Source organism: Staurois parvus, unplaced genomic scaffold, assembly GCF_062004578.1.
Source record: "Staurois parvus isolate SC_StPar_1 unplaced genomic scaffold, SC_StPar_1.0 ptg000639l, whole genome shotgun sequence".
Classification (NCBI taxonomy): Eukaryota; Metazoa; Chordata; class Amphibia; order Anura; family Ranidae; genus Staurois; species Staurois parvus.
In genome coordinates this window covers 3,047,189-3,068,494 of record NW_028318435.1, presented here as the reverse complement: position 1 = coordinate 3,068,494, position 21,306 = coordinate 3,047,189, and the positions used below count along the sequence as shown (strand labels likewise).

At 40.5% G+C, this 21,306-nt stretch overlaps 1 protein-coding gene across 3 annotated transcripts in view; it reads right to left on the bottom strand.

Annotated features, from left to right (window-relative positions):
* The window catches only part of CLGN (calmegin), a 79,548-nt gene that overhangs the window by 18,929 nt on the left and 39,313 nt on the right, over positions 1-21,306 (bottom strand). For all 3 annotated transcript variants that reach the window (XM_089693889.1, XM_089693890.1, XM_089693891.1), the window contains 7 exons: positions 16,916-17,057; positions 13,899-13,980; positions 10,737-10,929; positions 8,822-9,011; positions 8,286-8,399; positions 2,632-2,788; positions 1,900-2,115 (listed from right to left, as the gene is read on the bottom strand). In XM_089693889.1, coding sequence (XP_089550015.1) covers positions 1,900-2,115; positions 2,632-2,788; positions 8,286-8,399; positions 8,822-9,011; positions 10,737-10,929; positions 13,899-13,980; positions 16,916-17,057 — 1,094 coding nt within the window. The remainder of the gene's footprint in view (positions 1-1,899; positions 2,116-2,631; positions 2,789-8,285; positions 8,400-8,821; positions 9,012-10,736; positions 10,930-13,898; positions 13,981-16,915; positions 17,058-21,306) is intronic.

The following is a 21,306-nucleotide window of genomic DNA, read 5'->3' as shown; positions in this document are numbered from 1 at the left end:
GTGGATTTCGAGGTGTGTTTAGGATCATTATCCATTTGTAGAAGCCATCCTCTCTTTAACTTCAGCTTTTTCACAGATGGCATCAAGTTACCATCCAAAATTTGCTGAAATTTTATTGAATCCATTTTTCCTTCTACTCGTGAGATGTTCCCTGTGCCACTGGCTGCAACACAACCCCAAAGCATGATTGATCCAACCCCATGCTTAACAGTTGGACAGAGGTTCTTTTCATTAAATTCTGTGCCCCTTCTTCTCCAAACGTACCTTTGCTCATTCCGGCCAAAAAGTTAAATTTTAACCTCATCGGTCCACAGAACTTGTTTCCAAAATGCATCAGGCTTGTCTATATACTCATTTGCAAAGTTCAAATGATGATTTTTGTGGTGAGGACGTAGAAGAGGTTTTCTTCTGATGACTCTTCCATGAAGACCATATTTGTACAAGTATCTCTTTATAGTGGAATAGTGTACCACAACTCCGGTGTCTGCCAGATCTTTCTGGAGGAATCGTGCAGTCAAACGTGGGTTTTGAATTGTTTTTCTCACAATCCTGCGAGCTGTTCTGTCTGATATTTTTCTTGGTCTTCCAGATCTTGCTTTAACTTCTACTGTTCCTGATGACTGCCATTTCTTAATTACATTCCGAACAGAGGATATTGACATCTGAAAACGCTTTGCTATCTTCTTATAGCCTTCTCCAGCTTTGTGAGCGTCAACTATTTTCAGTTTCAGTTTTCTAGACAACTGCTTAGAAGAACCCATGGTGCTGATTGTTGGGGCAAGGTCAGATGAGTCTGGGCATTTAAAACCTTTGAGACTGACATAACCTGGTCTTCACAGACAATGATTGAGAACAATCCATGACACTGGCAGGTCTCAGCTTTGCAAAGGGGGCAGTGCATGCTATAAATTCTGCAGGGTGCCCAAACTTTTGCAGACGCCATTTTTTTGTTTTCTGTCATTTTGAAAGTGTAAATGATGGAAATAAAATCTAACTTTTGTTGACATATTATAAGACTGTCTAATCTGTAATTTGATGCCTTTTGGAGATTTTTCCATCTTTCCTTGGCTTCTTTATGCACATTAATACAAATTTTTAGCTGGGGTGCCCAAACTTTCGATCCCCACTGTACATAAGAGTGATGAAGGACCCATCTATCCTGCTGATTGGACAATAATGGAGCAGCAGCAAGCTGTGCTCTTTCCTCATGTAAACATTGTAGCAATAAATCATTAAAAGCCCAGGAAAATGCCATTAAGTAATACCATTAAGAAAATACCATTAAGTAATGAATACCATTAAGAAAATACCTTTGCCTGAAGCCTCGGTTGTCAATGAGTTTGCATTCTGGATCTTCAAAAAAGGATCTCTTTTACAACGTACTATATAAATGTCTTTTTGTGGGCTCCAAATATTGTAATTTCTAATAAAGTTCAAAGTTTGCACACCTCTTCTCCTTCTTGATCCTTTAAATCACCATAAATTATGGTCTAATCTACAACTGCCTAATTACAACATATACATTCACCCTGACCATTGGCAAAGTATTACATACCTTTTCACTCCAATAACATCAATCAGATGAAGGTTTTAGTAACTGTGTTCTCAGCTAAACTGAAACATTAGTGAGGTGCATAGATTATTTTGGCCAACATTATGCATCTATAATCATTATTGTATTCATAGAAATCTGACACTATATGGAACCCACACACTTCATATCTATACAAGCATAGACAACTGGGTTAAAAAGGGACATTTGGCATGTACAATGCATACTTATGTGCAGTGTTTATAGGATCGCTTATCTGCTCATACAAAATGTGTGTTGTAAGCAGAAATCACCATACACCCCTATCAATGAGCGTACTTCATCAAGTAACTTATGCTGCAAAGTACCTCATTAGCACTGGCTACCAGTTTTTTCAATCCCCAGCTATCAGAGGCCCAACGATCAGCCACTTCCTTTTCAGAGCAGATTATGAAGTTGTCAAAGTAGATGTCAGGAGTCATTGACCACAGTTCCAACCCAATAGCACTAAATGTTGTCATTTTAAATGGGTTAAGGTCTTCAAAGTAGTATGGGTTGGGAATTTTTCGTGGTTTCCAAATACCCTGCAAAAGAGAAAATTATTATTAAAAGCAACAATTTCTAATGGTCATATACAATGCTTCACAAAGTATCTCTCCCCACCATTGGTGTTTTTTTTACTGTTTTGTTGCATTATAAACTAGAATTATAATTTTTGGGGGGTTTGTATCATATGTTATACACAACATGCCTACAACTTGGAAGGTGCAATTATTTTTTTCTTGCTGTGACCCGTCACCCAAACAATAGTTAAGACAAAATAAAACAGAAATTGTGAGTGTGCATAAGTATTCACTCCTCCCGCATACCAAAAGTCAATACTTTGTACAGCCATCATTTGTTGCAAATACAACTGCAATATTACAATACCTGCAGCACAGGTATTGCTGTCAAGAAAGAACTTGTACATGTTTTATCAAAAGATTCAGATGGATAAATAAACCTGCAGCTGGCAGGAGAAATCTTATTGTATTAGAGAAAGGTAGAAGCACCAGGTGATAATCTTGAGGAACCTTTATGTTACTAGAGCTGACCATTACCTGGTAATTGGGGTTCTCAATCATAGGAGGCTTCCATTTCCCCTTGTAATTTGGATTGTCTATAAGAGGTGGACTCCATTCCCCACATCCAGGAGCAGTTTTGCACTGTGAGTTTGGAACCAGAGGAGCCTCCCATTCTCCATCCATGTCATCATTCCTGTCAACAAAAAGAGTTAATCCTTTTACTCTGATCATTACAGAAGATTAGATCTGATGAATACAGACAGATTGGTACCTATTCCTTGCATAATTCATATGATCTAACCTGATTATTCTTGAAGCCACATATACAAGCTGCAATTTATATATTAAAAAAACTGGTATATTGGCTTCACTTCTGAGGTGCAACTAGTTACATTTTGTATAATTTAAGGCATAATGTAGTGTGCTTTGCAATGCATATAGTGCCTTGAGAATGTATTCATACCCCTTGAAATTTTCCACATTTTGTCATGGTACAAAAATGTAAATGTATTTTATTGGGATTTTATGTAATAGACCAACACAAAGTGGCACCTAATTGTGCAGTGGAAGGAAATTGATAAATACTTTGTAGAACCACCTTTCACTGCAATTACAGCCTTTTTGGGGATATCTCTACCAGCTTTGCACATCTAGAGAGTGACATTTTTGCCCATTCTTCTTTGCAAAATAGCTCATGATCTGTCAGATTGGATGGAGAGTGTCTGTGAACAGCAATTTTCAAGTCTTGCCACAGATTCTCAATTGGATTTAGGTCTGAACTTTGACTGGGCTATTCTAACACAGGAATATGCTTTGATCTAAACCATTCCATTGTAGCTCTGGCTGTATGTTTAGGGTTGTTGTCCTGCTGGAAGGTGAACCTCAGCCCCAGTCTCACGTCTTTTGCAGACTCTTAACAAGTTTTCTTCTAAGATTGCCCTATATTTGGCTCCATTCATCTTTCATTCAACTCTGACGAGCTTCCCTGTCCCTGCTGAAGAAAAGCATCTCCACAATATGCTGCGGCCACCATATTTCACTGTGGGGATGGTGTGTTCAGGGTGATGCTCAGTGTTAGTTTTCCACCACACGCAGCATTTTGCTTTTCGGCAAAAAGTTCAATATTGGTCTCATCTGACCAGAGCACCTTCTAACACATGTTTGCTGTGTCCCCCACATGGCTTCTCGCAAACTGAAAACAGGACTTTCTTATGGCTTTCTTTCAACAATGGCTTTCTTCTTGCCACTCTTCCATAAAGGCCAGATTTGTGGAGTGCACGACTAATATTTGTCCTGTGGACAGATTCTCCCACCTGAGCTGTGGATCTCTGCAGCTCCTCTAGAGTAACCATGGACCTCTTGGCTGCTTCTGTAATTAATGCTCTCCTTGCCCGGCCTGTCAGTTTAGGTGGATGGCCATGTCTTGGTAGGTTTGCAGTTGTGCCATACTCTTTCCATTTTCGGATGATGGATTGAACAGTGGTCTGTGAGATGTTCAGAGCTTGGGATATTTTTTTTATAACCCAACTCTGCTTAAAATGTCTCCACAACTTTATCCCTGACTTGTCTGAGGGCTTCACAGAACATCTGTATTTATACTGAGATTACATTACACACAGGTGGACCCTATTTACTAATTAGGTGACTTCTGAAGGCAAATGGTTCTGCTACATTTTAGTTAGGGGTATCAGAGTAAGAGGGGGCTGAATACAAATGCACACCACAACTATTTATTTGTAAAGAAAATTTTGAAACCCATTTATCATTTTCCTTCCACTTCAGAATTATGTGCCACTTTGTATTGGTCTATCACATAGAATCCCAATAAAATACATTTATGTTTTTAGTTGTAACATGACAAAATGTGGAAAATTTTAAGGGGTATGAATACTTTTTCAAGGCACTGTACCTATAACGTCAGGGTTCAAAAATTAAGTAAAGCATAGGTTGATATGATGTACATATATGATGATACATATTTACAAAAGTGCAGGCAGCATTCTAGAAACACATTTTGGGAAAATAATCTGGACATTAATAAGCATATCCAGAACTCCAACTTTTAAGTAATGCACCATATTTTTTTTTTCATGATGATGTGTCTTACATAAGTACAGGCAAGGTTTTAGAAGTACATTTTTGGAACATACTCTGAAGAACGGCAATGATAGATTAGGCTATAAACACTATTACAGGCAAATGCATCAGCTCCTTTGTGTATAAGCCTTAAAGTGTTTGCAAACTCTTACATACACCCAGTGAAGTGTCTGGCCTGAGGTGATACACAAAGATGAAACAAATCATCCTACATACTGTAAGTATCTATCTATCTACAGCTGTCTTTCTCCTACATCCATTCAAAGTGCAGAAATTGCACAGGATCTCTCAACTATGAAAAGCCAGGGGCGGGGAGCTGAAGGAGAGCTCTGAGAGCTGATTGGAAGGAAGAGACACCCCCCCCCCTCCACACAGCTCACAGGAACAGAGCTGAATGTGTCAATCTGTTGAAGAACCCTCCCCTGTCACCATTTTTCTCTTGCTGTCAGGAAAACTTGCAGAAGTGATCCATGCTTATAGTAAAGGCAGGGGCGGACTGACCATTTGGGAACTCGGGCACTGCCCGAGGGCCCGGGGTCAGTAGGGGGCCCCATGAGGTGCCCATGGTACCTTTCATAGGCTTTTTTGGGTGTGGTTTGAGTGTGGGTGATCCCCTATTGCCCGGGGGTCCCATGAGTTGTCAGTCCGCCCCTGGGTAAAGGAATGAAGCAGCAGACAGAAATGACACTTAGTGCTCTGGATTGCGACAGGTACACACTATAGAGGGATATGCTTTGTTCAAATTTCATGTCTGAGGTTTACAACCACTTTAAAGAAAACCTGTCATTTGAGAAATATCACGGCTATCACTGATCATCTCCTTCTGAAAATGCTTGCACTTAGTGCTCTGGATTGGAACAAGTAGACACTATAGAGGGGTATGCTTTGTTAATATTTCATGTCTGAGCTTTACAAGCAGTTTAACCACTTGCCATGCACCCTAGAGCAGAAGTACTGCTACGGGTCGGCAGGACAGCGCAAAGTCATGTATATATACATGATTTGCATTTCTGAGTAGGGGGCGCACACGCAACCATCAATCTACCCACACTGCTATTGGAGGCTAGGGATGTCAATCACCGGGTCCCACAGGTCTCTCTCTTGTCTGCATGAACATGCGATTTTGTATGTCTTTGCACAGCAGAGAGATACAAAGCAGCATGTCTCACCAGAAAAACACAACACAGTGCATACAGTAAAACACACACAGCACACTGTTAACCGTTTGATCACCCAGATGTTAACCCTAGTGTCATTCACTTTTTATTAGCACTGATCACTGTAATACTGTCACTGCGGAAGTCAGTGGCAGTTAGTTAGTTCCCACCCATTGTCAGAATGCCTGCTGCAGTCCCACAGTCCAGCTATAAGTCGCTGATCGCCGCCATTACTAGTATATAAAATAAACATTCCAGTATATTTAACGTAATTTGTAGATGCTATAACTTTCATGTAAACCAATTAATTTACATGGGATTTTTTTTAGCAAAGACGTGCAGCAGAATACATTTTGGCCTAAGTGTATGAAGAAATTTGATTTTTAAAATTTTTTTATTAGATACGTTTTATAGCAAAAAGAAAAAAATACTGTTTTTTCCCCCAAAATTCTTGGTGTTTTTTTGTTTATAGTGCAAAAAATAAAAACCACAGAGGTGATCAAATACCACTGGAAGAAATCTCTATTTGTGGAGAAAAAAGAAAATAAATTTAATTTATGTACACAGCTGTACGACCGTTAAAGTAACGCAGCGCAGTATCGCAAAAAATGGCATGGTCAGGAAGGAGGATAAATCCTCTGGAGAGCAAATGGTTAAAGAAAACCTGTCATTTGAGAAATATCATGGCTATCACTGATCATCTTCTGAAAATGCTTGTTCTCCAGGTGTCAGGCTGACTTTAGCTTCATTGCTTTCTCATTAACTGATCTATAACAAATTGGAGTTCTGCTTTGCTTCGACATTACTTGCCACATACACATTCCATACATTGAAATTTGCATAAACACGGCGTTTAGGAGCAGTCTACGTTTTCATGTGTACATCAATTATAGTGAAAAATGAACAGAGGGGAATGTTTTGGAAAAAAAGGGCTTATAAACCTGGGTTCACATATATGCGGTGCGGTATATCGCATGTGATTCTCACAGGAACCGCACCACATTCCTGTGCAAATCACATGCGATTTGTGTGCGGAGCGATTGGAGCCATACATTTTGTATGGCTCTAATCGCACTGCACCCACACCAAAAAGATGCAGGACCCTTTTTTGGGTCCGCACTAGAATCGGATTGCATGGCTATTCACACCTATGTGATCCGATTTTGCACATCGCACCGCATTTTGCGGACCGCTTTCGGGGTGTTGTTAACTTAACATACACACCCACAGTCAGACCGACTCCTCCAACTTTTATCTCTTTCTCCTTCGATTTGAACTGGCACTTAGGAAAATCAGGCTAGAGCAACCAGTAGCTGATCATCGAGCTGGAGCGATTATAGCCTTCGAGGTCTTTTTCCAGCTGCGGATTTGTGTTTTTTAGTGATTTTACACCAGCGGCATCCTGGCCATCAGCCAATGTACCAGCAATGTCCAGAACTGGATGATATATACAGCGAGAGGAGCCCCCCCTTTTTTTCTGATCTTGTTATCTGGTAAGGTGCATAAGATAAGAGGTGGCACACTAGCACTGGGAGCTTTTACAAGAGGGGAGCTCGAGAAGAGTGAAAATATTTTGATGATACTATAATTTATGCGATTTCTTTGGAAGTACACCTCCTATGTGAAGGCAGACGGATTCGGTAACCTAACCACCAAGGAAGATGGTGTAGAAGTTTTTTTTTAATTTATAAGAGGGTAAGAGTAAGGATGACAGATAGTTGAAAGGTGCACACACAGTGGAGTGGATTTTGCACGCATTGGCACAATTTTTGTAAAGTGCGTTTTGTTATGTTGAATATCATGCATTGTCGATAATGCACTATATGCGTTTTATATTTTTTTGAGGGCATTAAGAGGATTCTTTGGATTTTGTGGAAAAAGAATATTCACTAAGGAAATATTATAATCACTGGTTATTTTACACAGAGACGCGGAATTAAATTTGGACTGTTTTTGGACTTTGGGGGGTGAAAGTGGTTTTTTGGCATCAGGGGTTTTTTCATTTTATTACATTTTGGTTTAATATTTTGTGACATCACCTAGTATTATACTGATACATTCACTTATTCTGTAATCAATAGCAGCCAGACAAGTTTCAATGGATTGCTATGGGTTGCCACACTTTGCTTTTTCCCTTTGACTAAAGCTGACCATAGACGGATCAAAATTCGGCCAGTTCAACAGAAATTAAACTGAATTTCGATCCATTTATGGGCAGGCTGGCTGCATTGAAGTTGATCCAATGATTAATTTCAGTACAACCAGTTTGTCAGGTTTTTTTCTCCTGATCACTGCCGGAAGGCTCTCAGCACTCCCCACCCATAGAACACAATAGCGATGCAGGAGGGATTCCCCTTTCAACAGTGGCTGTGTTCTTTCCTTCAACACAATAGTAAAAAAAAAAAAAGTTTTAAGAAGTTGACACTGAGTTCTTACCAGTCACTTGGTTTCTGAGCTTCTGGGTCGGGTATCAGGTGCGATTCATCATCCAGCCAGCCCTCTGGTTTCACAGCATTGGGATCTTCTATTCTAATGGGCCCACCTTCATCCCTATAATAGAATACATTAACTTAATGAAAATAGAAATAGTTTTCTGTTAAAGTGCTCAGTACTATATATAAAATGACTTTGTGCTGCTGGATTAACTTTCACTTCGCAGAAACATGGACATGATCATACACCACAGATTGTCTGAACATTGGTAGACTCTGAAGACATTTTAATTGTCAATCACTGATTATTTAATATCTGTAGGTACCCAGACTCCTGATGTTACTCACAGCAGTACATCAAATGTCACGTCCTCTTTAGTGCAGGTTAGAAGATCTAATTGGTTATAGTGTTTAGCACCAGTCACCTTATGATTCCATGTACATTATAACAGCATTTCGCAGAAAATCACACTAATAATTCATACTAATGTGTTGTCAATTGTTCATCTATTCAGCCTAGGCCACATAAAGTGATCTTACCATTCTTCTGGTTTTACAGCATCAGGATCTGGAATTTTGACCCGCTCATCCCATTCTGTAGGTTTTTTATCCTTTGGATCATCGATTTCCTTTGGTGGATTTAAAGGTGGGATAACATCATCCAGAAGGCTTCCTTGACTAACAACTGTTTGATCAATAAGGATCTCAAAGGTGTTCTCTGGCTTCAAAACTGGATAGCAAAAAGAGCATTAACCACCACAATCAGTGTGGACTTCTGAATTTTACAAAACACAGCAGTTTTCAGCTCTGGGTTGGAGATTAAATATGATCATACACATTAAAATCTGATTGTAGAATCTCTGTGGGGTTTATTTACTAAAGCTGGAGAGTGCAAAATCAGGTGCACTTCTGAATAGAAACCAATCAGCTTCCGGGTTTTATTGTGAAAGCATAATTGAACAAGCTGAGGTTAGAAGCTGATTGGCTACCAAGCACAGCTGCACCAGATTCTGAGTGAACCAGCTTTAGTAAATCTCCCCCCAGTGTTACCACAATTATGTAGTGTGAGGACCACACTAAGCAATCGATTTAATGTGTATTCAGTCAAACAGGCCCTTGTCCCTCATAGCTGTTGGTAGATGTACACTGTATCTGAGTACCACAAACCAGAAACTCTATTTCATTTTTAATATTGAAAACAAACTCCCCCATTGATCCATGTCTCCATGCTTTATTTTGCTGAGAAATCACTTTGAAAAACACTCCCTAGCATTTCTGGCAATGGCCATCTTGAGTAAGGGCAGATGATTCTAGATTTAGCATTTACTTCCTGAAATCCATCTACCCTTAGCTCAGGCATGCAGACAGGAGGATGTGCTTAGCTGAGAAAGCCCCTCTTCCCTCCTGAAGACCCAAGGGATGTAAGACATAATTTGCCCATGTCGGAAACAAGGAAGCAACTGAAGAAATGTAAAAAAAAAAGAAAAGTTTAAAGTGTTACTAAACCCAGGACCCTGCACTCACTCTATCTGGTCTCCTCAGTACACAAAACATGGAAATGCAATTATTTTAGTAAATATAAACTGCTAAATACGTTTTCTCAAGAGCCGTTAGAGCAGTCTTCAGTGTTCAGCAGAGCACTGGTAAAGCTTGTAGAAGGAGTTTTCTTTCTGCTCTAGGAGGATGCAGAACCCCTGACCTCTATCTAGACAGTACTGATTGACCCTGCGCTGACCACATGCACTCTCCCAAGAAAAAAAAAAGCAATACACATTTAGCTTATGATATGTCTTATCAGGAGATAAGAGGGGGGCACTGGAAGAAGGGGAGGATCAAAGAAGTTAGGATCAAACAGCCTTTTTATACAATGCAGAAGATTAACCCCTTAGGTGCCAAAGTTAGTATAACAAGCATGCTTTACTACATATACAGACTGATTTTACTGTTGTGAGTTTAGTAACACTTTAAATCAAGTAAATATATTATATCCTTTCCTATCTACTTACTAATGTTAGCAGCATAAGGATTAAAATTAGTCCGTATTGATTGACCGAGTGAAGTTCCGTTTTAAGACCGTGTTCAACACATCTTCTTACAGAGTGCTCTATTCTACATGTTAATATATTCAATAGCAAGCAACAGCTATTATATCCAAAATTATGTAAGCCTGTATACTTATATGTAATGGTTATAAATTGTGAGAAGTGTATAATATGCAATCTCCTTTTCAACAGTTTGAAACCATACCATCATCACCACCTTCTTACAACTAGAAGTGGCATTAGAAGTGCAGTATTACCATTACAGTAACAATGTCTCAGTATACTTGTAGCTGGTTCATTTTTATGATATAGTAGGTCCACTACTACATGCGATGCGTATATATATGAATATATTCTAGCTAGACTGTTTTCTATTTTACTGCAGGTTGTTAACCATACAGAAATAAACATACTCAAAGTATAAAGATGTGTCTTCTTGTCTGTAAAATACTTTTTCAGATCAACATCAGGACGCTTTGCATGTTTTTCGTCATAATCCCCAATGATTGGATTTTTATGCCTGAAGATGAAATGCAGTTTATAATCTTCTCCGCATTTGTCTGGCCCAAACATGATTGTGTACGAAGTCCTGTCATGGAATTCCTCCTGTTTAGGATACAAAGTGAAATCAATGAAAATCTTGAAGATGAAACAATTGAGCACTGTCTGTGATACTTTTTTTTTATTTGCATTAACATACAATTTTTTTATCCTGCTTGTGTGTTTCATCCATTTACAGATGATAAACATGACTACTTTGACTTCCACCAATGGGGTAACTAATGGAAACCTGTGGAATTGACACTTGGCCTTACTGCTGCATCTATCCACAGGGATATAGAAATTATCCACTATCATCCATTATATATCCATTTCATGTGTATGGGCCCAGGGGCTGATATGCATGTGACCTTGTGGTGCTGTAACTTTACAATTGATAGCCAATATACTCCAAGTTTTGGGACAACATCCTACGGGGAATACATGCATATAGGATAATTGATGTCCGGACATTAAGACCTTGTTTTTAATGTTGTTTGTATGTCTAAATATATGTTGTGGTCACTGAGCTCAGTGTGTTACTTCTACTTTGCTGCATTGCAAAATAGTTTTTGCTAATAATTAATAAACCGTCTTTTAAAATTGTAAAGACTGATACAAGCCTTGTTTGTTGTCCAATTAACCACTTGTCTCATAGGGTGGGCTATACCCACTCATGTGACTATTTTGTTTTTAGCCTGTTTTTTAGTTTAGACAGCAACACTTATCAAGTGACTAGGCAATCAGTGTTCTCTATATTCCCTTCTTATTCTTTCAGTTTTTCAGTATGTATGTACCGTGCCTGGTTGATGTTCCTGGAAGCTGGAAATCACTGAACTAGACACCACTACTCCAGTCATTTTCACTTTATTCGGGGTCCCTCACTGAGGAACTGCCCTTCTGTATTCTGAACACAGGAGGTTATCTGCCTGGCACGGGCACCATCCAGAGAATGTTATGCATTTTCTGAATGAATGCACAGCATTCTCTGATTGGACAAGGTGGAGAGGCAAAGGTGGTGATGTCACAAGCTACACCTCATCTAATCAGAGAACACTTGCATTAATTGAGAAAAGCTGACCTCCATTGCTCATAATGCAGCAGGCCAGCCATTTGCCATGGGACCTGAAAGCAAGTAGAGTTTACTGGAGTAGCAGTGATTTCCAGCTTCCGGGGCATCGGCTAGGTATGGTATATGCATAGTTACATTGGTCCAGGGTGGACCAATGTAACTATATAAAAAAAAACTATATTTGGAATTCATCTATAAATTGTTTTGTTCTGCACTGTGTCTCTGTGAGGGGGTAGCCATCTTTTTAGAGGCTTTGCTTCCTCTGGTCAGAGCCTCTAGCAAGAAGAACAATGAGCATCACAGTGGCGACATCACCCAATCTCACTCTAAAACACCTGAGACTAGCAGAGGCAGCAGTGCCTTATATCCCATGCTGAAGATATATGGCAATAAGGATATAGGCATACATAAGCACTTGGTAGGTACTTTAAGTATTTCTTATGCAAGAATACAGTTACTAAAAATTTCAAATAACATAGCAAATCTTTCATTTTTTAGTTAAGGTCCACTTTAATGTGTACGTGTTTCCTAGAAAATCCATTCACAAGTCTGGAATTTGTCATGCTTTGCATCTGCTCTCCACTTTTCAAAGGCGCTGGGCTGTGGGAAGGTCCCATAAGTGGTCATGCCTCATTTGTATGTGATGTTATGGCTTACTTTGGGGTTACATTTTCTGGCATTCCCTGCTGCTGAATAAAGACTTAAGAAACTGTGGGAGCTCTGAGATGGATGGGGAATGGGTGGTGATGGGTGCCCCATTCACATTTGATGTGCAATTAATGTAAATAAAGGTGAAACTATTAAATGCACGATTACCCAACTCCAGCCAAGGGCACTGTTCACGTCTCTGCACTTTCACCCACTACATTTTTTTCAGCCCTACAAGCAGCAGTTTGGATATTTTGACAGAAACAAATCTGCTATATGGCTGAACAGACATGGATGAAAAGCATCCACATTTTGGAATATAAACATTTTATCATCCTTTGTAAAGTTGGTCTATGCAGTTCAACTTGGATCTGCCCTTCTACATTAGAAGCCTGGAAATGCTTTCCTCTGGCCTAGAGATATTAGGGGTCTGACCATCAAGATGGGACAGTGAAGTGGTCATAAATTGCTAGTTTTCTTTCATTCAGCTCACGGATACCTCCATCTATAAAATTGAGGTAGATGGAGGAATGCCCCTCCCGTCGGGACACTGTATTCTGTCATAATACCCTGGTCAGCAGCTGCTGATCGACAAACGTTTTTCATCAAATGATCAATTTCTGTTGAGCTGCACTGGCCGTACACTGATAAAATGTCAGCCAGCGTCTGCTGAACCAGCCGTAGTTCGATTAGTATATGGCCAGCTTTAGTTTGACAGTTCCAGCACATCCATCCATCTACCTGAGAGTAGGTGGAGATGAATGGTTACAGGGTGCTGGTTTTTAGCCCCTTTCACATGGATGATCTGATCAGGTCTGCCTGCCCGTTTATGAGGCGGACCCGATCGGAATCTCTATTCCCCGCTATGAAGCGGCGGGTATACATGGATATGTGTCCGTTTACACCCACTGACATCCAAGCTGATCTGATCCACCAATAAAAGATGAATGGGAATCCTTTCCCCTTCCATTCGTCGGATCGGATAGCAGTCAGTCGGAAACTGACAGGCGGTTCGTTTCCATCTGACCACCCCATAGAAACAGCGGGCTGTGTTTGTGTCCACTCTGCAGCAACAGAGCCTGTCATCCACTTGCTAACATGGATCAATGGAGAGATCCCCCACTGAGCAAGGAGATCCGCTGATGGGTCCACCCCGTGTAAAAGGGGCCTAAAACTATCTATGAATAGCTGAAATACTTAAAAGTATTTTCAATGAGCAGAAGTTGTGCAATGACATGATTCCCCTACCTATAGCTTTACATTTGGAGTAGATAATAAAACATCTGTTAAAGCAAAATAAGATCAACTCACACACCAGATTCAAACTGCTCGAATGAGAGAGGAGCTTGATATATGCCCCTCCACAATCAATGCTGTCCTGAAAATTCACCTCATACCTGGGTAAAAATAAAACAGAATTCAGATAAGAATAAATAGCTCTGTATATGATAGTGCACGGTATAGTAAGACGTCTATGATATTTCTCTGGTTAGATCAGTAAAAGATACATTCGGATTGAATGGTAAAGGGCTTATCATTTAGGAGCTCCTTAAAGCAAGTTTAAACCCAAAAAACAATGTAATATATTGAACTTACCAGCCCTTAGATGTGGTGGATGCACTAGTTTACTTTTTCAAGCTTTTATTTCCCTTTCTTTCACCCAGTGATCCCACCAGTAACACTTTCTATCCCAGGATGACAATGCTAACTCAATGCACTGGATCTATGGAGAGAATCATTGCAACCCTGGGACAGTGTATTAGGACTACAGAACACCTTCCCCTCTCACCATCTCTATAATATAGGTGTGTTAAATAGTTCCCAAACAGAAGTGGGAACAATGCTAACTGATAATACACTGCTCAAAAAAATTAAAGGAACACTTTGAAAACACATCAGATCTCAATGGGGAAAAATATCATGCTGGATATCTATACTGATAAGAACTGGGTAATGTGTTAGGAATGTAAGGATGCCCCATCGTTTGATGGAAATGAAAATTATCAACCTACAGAGGACTGAATTTAAAGACACGCTGAAACGCAAAGTGAAACAATGATGCAGCAGGCTAGTGCATTTTGCTGAAATTTAATAGCAGCAACTCAAAATGGTACTCAGTAGTTTGTATGGCCCCCACGTGCTTGTATGCATGCATGACAATGTTGGAGCATGCTCCTAATGATGGATGTTGTTCTGGGGTATTTCCTCCCATATCTGGACCAGGGTATCACTGAGCTCCTGGACAGTCTGAGATGCAACCTGGCGGCGTTGGATGGACCGAAACATGATATCCCAGAGGTGTTCTATTGGATTTAGGTCAAACAAGCATCAGGAGCATTCAATGGTATCAACTTCATCCTTCAGGAACTGCCTGTATACTCTCTCCACAGGAGGCCGGGGATTGTCATGAACCAGGAGGAACCCAGGACCCACTGCACCAGTGCACGGTTTGACAATATGTCCATTCCATGGTATTCATCCCAATACCTATTGGCAGTCAGGTTGCCATTATCTAGCCTGTAGAGGTCTGTGCATTCCTCCATGGATATGCCTCCCCAGACCATCACTGACCCACCATCAAAATGGTCATGCTGAACGATGTTACAGACAGCATATCGTTCTCCACGGCTTCTCCAGACCCTTCCACATCTGTCACATGTGCTCAGGGTGAACCTGCTCTCATCTGTGAAAAGCACAGGGTGCCAGTGGCGGACCTTCCATTTCTGGTGTTCAATGGCAAATGCCAATCGAGCTCTTTGCTGCTGGGCACTGAGCACAGGGCCCACTAGAGGATGTTGGGCCATCAGGCCACCCTGATAAAGTCTGGTTCTGATTGTTTGGTCAGGGACATTCACACCAGTGGCCTGCTGGAGGTCATTTTGTAGGGCTCTGGCAGTGCTCATCATGTTCCTCCTTGCTCAAAAGGAGCAGATATCGGTCCTGCTGATGGGTTAAGGACCTTCTACAGCCCTGTCCAGCTCTCCTAGAGTAACTGCCCATCTCCTGGAATCTCCTCCATGCGCTAGAGAGTGTGCTGGGAGACACGGCAAACCTTTTGGCAATGGCATGTATTAATGTGCCATCCTTGAGGAGTTTGACTGCCTGTGCAAACTCTGCAGGGTCCAGGTATTGCCTCATGCTACCAGTTGTGACACTGACCCTAGCCAAATGCAAAACGAGTGAAAAACAGTCAGAAAAGATGAGTAGGGAAAAAAATGTTAGTGGCCCCCACCTGTAAAACCATTCCTGTTTTGGGGGTCGTCTCATTTCCCATCTAGTGCACCTGTTGTTAATTTCATTAACACCAAAGCAGCTGAAACTGATTAACAACCCCCTCTGCTACTTAACTGACCAGATCAATATCCCAGGAGTTTAACCTGACTTGATGCTATACTCTGATTAAACAGTGTTCCTTAAATTTTTTTGAGCACTGTAGTACAGAACAAGCACAGGGCGATGTCAGCTCACTAGATTTCTTCTTATAGAAGAAATGTAGCAAAACAGTTTCAACTGCATATTTAACTGACCAAAAGGCAACAAATAAGCGTTTATCATTGGGGGTTTAGAAACAATAAACCTGGCAGTCCTCTTTTCTTAATAACTGTACTTAGACACTGGCTTTTTGTTTTATTAATATATAGTGTAGAAAGCAACAATGTGCATTAACCATCCAAAGCCAAATATCCGTTTGTAGCAGTTAAATGTGGTTAATCAGTTTTTAACTGTGATTAAAGGATACAGGGGAAGGGTTATCAAAACTGGAGCAGACAGAATCTGGAGCAGCTGTGCAAGACAACCAATCAGCTCCTATCTCCAGCTTGTTCAGGTAAGATTTGAAAATGAAAGATACAAGCTGATTGGTTGCTATTCAAAACTGCTCCTGATTGTGGCTGCTCCAGTTTTTATAAATTCCCCTCAATGTGCTTTGCACATATACTGTATACTTTCGCCATTCAGGACCACATAGTTCACTTTAAGTTAGGCTATTATCTTATGTTAATATATATAAGATATATAGTGTATACTGTATATATTGTTAATAGCTACAAATTACATTATTATTAAATCCATAAAAGGGAAAAGGTAATAGTTATGCTTTCACTGAAATATGCCTGGATTAAACATAGGCCTATAATCAGACGAAAGAGAAAATGAAGTATATAAAAAAGAGGACTTGATAGACTTCTTGGTCTTTTTCATCCTACACTTGTCTATGTTTTTTATAACCTGGTGAACTCCATTATGGCAGGATTTTCAGGGAACATAGATTTTGTATACAGTAAAGAGACACATGGGCATTTACTGCACATAGATAGGAGAGAGGGCACTTACTGAACAATCAGAGGTTTGTCTTCGAAGGTGAAAGGCTTCTTAAGCTTGGATGAAATGGCATGGTGTCTGGCTGTGGACTTTAGGACAAGGCCCAAATCTCCCGACAGCTTGTTTTCTTTTAGCTCTTCTACTTTCCACTCACCTAAATAAAGAAAAATGACTAGCATGGCTTAAAATAACTACAATGGCTAAATGTTTTGTTCTGTCCTGAAGGCACAACAGGAAGTAAGATGAAGTCTTTGCAAAGTGAAAAGAAATCCCACTTGAAGATTTTACTTCAACTTCTATTAAAAAAAAAATCCCAGTGCTTTATATCCTAGTTGCAATGATCACCAGGATAAATAGGCAGCATGTGTCCCCATTAGGGAGATTCACCCTCTCTATTTGTCCAATTTATGATGAACTATACTGTTGGACGGGAAGTGAAGGGAAATCTCTCTAATGGGACACAGATGGCAAAAAAAAAAAACCTGACACAGGTTATAACCCTCCCTTACTCTATCCTCTTGCCTTTAGTTCTACTTTGAAGGGGTCTCAGCTGACCTGCTTCCTTCAGGTGGCAAGAAAAGAATTGAATCAACGTCTCTATTGGCAGCATTTTATCATATTCGAGGCCCACCTTCTGGAAACCAGCTGCCTCTGTCACCAAACACACTGTGGGACCATTACATTGGTTCAACATTATGGCAGAGGCCTAGAACTAAGCATGGTGGTGGGGGGCAGTGGGAGTGTGTTTAGTGTACTCTCAGCTGAATATGAGAAGAATGCTACTAAAACCAGCACAGTGGGTAAGTGGTTAGCACTTCTACCTTGCAGCACTAGATTCGACGGTTCGAATCCCAACCACGACACTACCTGGCTGGAGTTTGCATGTTGTGCCTGTGTGGGTTTCCTCCCACACTCCAAAGACATGCTGGTAGATTAATTGGCTCCTGTCTAAATTGGCGCTGGTATGTGTATGTATGAATGTGAGTTAGGGACCTTATATTGTAAGGTCCTTGCAGGTTAGAGACTGATGTAGATGTACAATATATGTAAAGTGCTGTGTAAATTGATGGTGCTATATAAGTACCTGCAATAATAACCTTGGGCAGTCCTTTACTCAAAAGTGAAAATGTTGCTTATTCAACTCCCACTCCAGTATCTTTTTTTTCCCACTTCTTTAATTATTGTCTAGGTGAGAAAGACATGCACTTAGGTACACCACCTATCCACACCAGCAGCCTCCTGGGACACATTACACGTGTGATCTCATACATGCACAGTGGGGAGCTGGCTGGGATTCCTCAGGACATCACAGTATTCTTCCATATACAAAATGGCGGCACTGGGCACCTGAATAAAAAACGGCTGTGGGAAAAAAGCACTGGACCCCCAGGCACTGGTAAGCACCTTATTTTTAAAGGTTAGCAGCTACAGTATTTGTAGCTGCTCACCTTTAATTTAAGCAAAAAAGACTAAGAAGAATATAAGAATATCTAAACTCAAAAATAATCATTTAAAATTTTTCAGATTACAAATTCCTAGATGAGTTGGAAGTATTAGTTTTCATTTTTCCAACCAAAAACATTTTCACCAGATATAGAAAATAGCTGTGGATTTTGCCAGAAATTAAACCAAAATTGTAGACATATCTATCTTCCTTCCCAGCTACCTTCTGTAAACTACAAACGACCTCACCTGGCAATATAATGGAGATGAAAAGATGTTTGTAATTCATATTTTGGGGCAGCCTGTCACAGCCATAGCTCCCTCTATAGATACATTACACTACAGTAGAGTGAGTGAGATTAGCTGCCCAGGGACAGGAAGTGTGCTATTAGTAATGCAGTCAACTCACCTATAGTCTGGTCATCTGATATATATAATTTTTGGGTTAGATACATTTTAATTTAAATTTCTATTAAAAGGCCAAAACTGTGAAATGCAATTTAATGCCATTAAGACTAGATTTATGATGTAAAATACATATTTAGAATTATGGTCCTACATACCGTGGTTTGATACTGTTCACTACAGATCTGTGTCTGCTGTGTACTAGCTATGTTAAAGAAGAATTCCAGGTATGGATATTTTTATATAGTTACATTGGTCCAGCTTGCACCAATGTAACTTTCCTGACAGCTCCATGTCAGCACAGCTGGGTAAGGACCTCGTCCCCCCATGCTTCCAGGACCTAACTCATAAATTTGAGCCCACCTGCAGCCTCAGCATTCCTCTTTTTTCCTCCCATGTGCAGGAACTAGGTGTGTTCTTCTACCTGGCTGGTCTAAAGGGCTGGCTGTCCGTCCGTCCATACGTGTGGAATTCAGTTGGAAGTGGTCCCTGGTGTACCTGCTAAATGACCCACAATCCAGGAAGCCCATTGCTGGTCCTCGAGGTGGCTTTTATCACGGCTAACAGCCTTGTCTGGGTTCTGCTGGGTCCATGTGAAGTGGGCAGCGGTGTCAACAGTGTCTCCCCTAGGCATGCCTAGGGGAGACTCTGCTGACACCACTGCCCACTTCAGCATTGTGGGCACTGCACACCTGTGCAGGGCCAGTGTTTAAAGGCAAATGGCGGAGATTGGGTGAGCTAATTTTAAAAATGCTTTGTATCTAAATAAATGCATTGTTGTGGCTTGTTCCCTGCAGCTGCTGTGCACACCCTGATCTCCTCCAGAGGTAGTTTCTGCATAACTGGTGCAAAAAGTTATACTTTGTCCGTTTACACATGGCATTATCCTGTTGGTGACTTCTCATGTTTACTTTACTATTGTGCCATTATGACAACCCCCTCAAAAGACCAGCATTCCCAGAGAAGGTAGAGGAGTCGCCTGTGGATGACTACTATAACCAGCATTGCCTGTTGGAGTACAGGATATCCCTTTTATATTTGTTTGTGCTCTCCGGGTTCTCAAAAAAAAAAAGAGAAGGTCTTTATGATGTCTACAATTCCCTTGGATGGTTTGTGTACATTTTATACAGAATAATGTAATTCTGTTGCAGATTCCTACCTTTTTGTTGCTCTTCTTAACAAAACATTTTCATCATGTCCTGTTCTCTAGCAGGCCAAGGTTTGGTTCAATAACCACCTAGTGACATCAGGGCTGTGGTTGGAAGCTGCAATACCGGCATCACTCTAGCTGTGATTAACCCTTTCTACTTCATTAAATTATTGTTGGTTTTTTAGCTGCTTCAAGCAGCAAGCAAAATCCTATGAAAGGATTATCTAGTCTGGCTCTGTCTCAGAGTTTTCCCAAACAAAACAACCCTCTTCAGACTTTTCAAAAAAGAAGACAGATGAACATGACTTTGAAATGAACATGAGTTTAAGTGTTCCATTCACCCTGTGAAAGGGTTATGTATTCTAACAATGAGCAGTCTTATAGCCTTCTCAGGTAAAACAGCCTCTTCAGACTCTCCAAAGGGGAAGAGACAGATGAACATGACAATATGAATCTTGTTTTGTTCAAGCAACCAGAAATGAGGATGATGACACCCAACATGTTGTCACATTCATTAAACAAGTGGCCAGTGCACACAAAAGGAGTTGCTTCCACTCACCCCATGTAAGGGTTATATGTTCTGGCAATTAGAAGTCTCATAGCCATGCCAGGCCAGACAGCCTCTTCAGACTCTATGAACAGAAAGATTTGGATGAGCATGACTATGTAACCTGCTGGTTTAAGCAGTCAGGGATAGAGATGATAATACCTAACAGGATGTCAATTCAATAAACACATTGTCAATACACTCTAAAGGAGTGGCTTCCACTTACCCTTTAAAAGGGTTACCTGCTTTGGCAATGAGAAGCTGCCTAGTCTTCCCAGGTGAAGCATCCCTCTTTAGAGTTTCCAAAGAGGATGATGTGGACAGATATGACTGCATGACTACTGCTTTGTTCAAGCAACCAAGGATAAAGATAATGACACCTAACAGGTTGTCACATGAAGCTAAAACACACTGTGAAGAGGTTATCTATTCTATCAAGGAGCAGTCTCCTAGGCTTTCAAGCAAACAATCCTCTTCAGACTCTTCCAAAAGAAGAGTCAGATGAGCATGACTGTATGAATGCTGCTGGTTCAAGCAGCCAGTGATAAAGAGGTTGATACCTAACAAGTTATCACATTCATTGACCATGTGGTCAATACATTCTAAAGTTGTTGCTTTCACTCGTCTTGTGAAGGGGTCATATATTCTGCCAATTAGCAGTCCTAGAACCTTCACAGACAAATCAACCTTTGTCAGGTTCATCCAAAGAACATGTGGATGAATATGACTGATTCCTGCTTTGTTCAAGTAGACAGTGATTAAAATGATGGTGACTAAGTTGTCACAATTAAGCATGTAGCCAAGACACTCTAAAGGAATTGCTGAATTCACTTTCTGCAAAGGTTATCTATTCTGCCA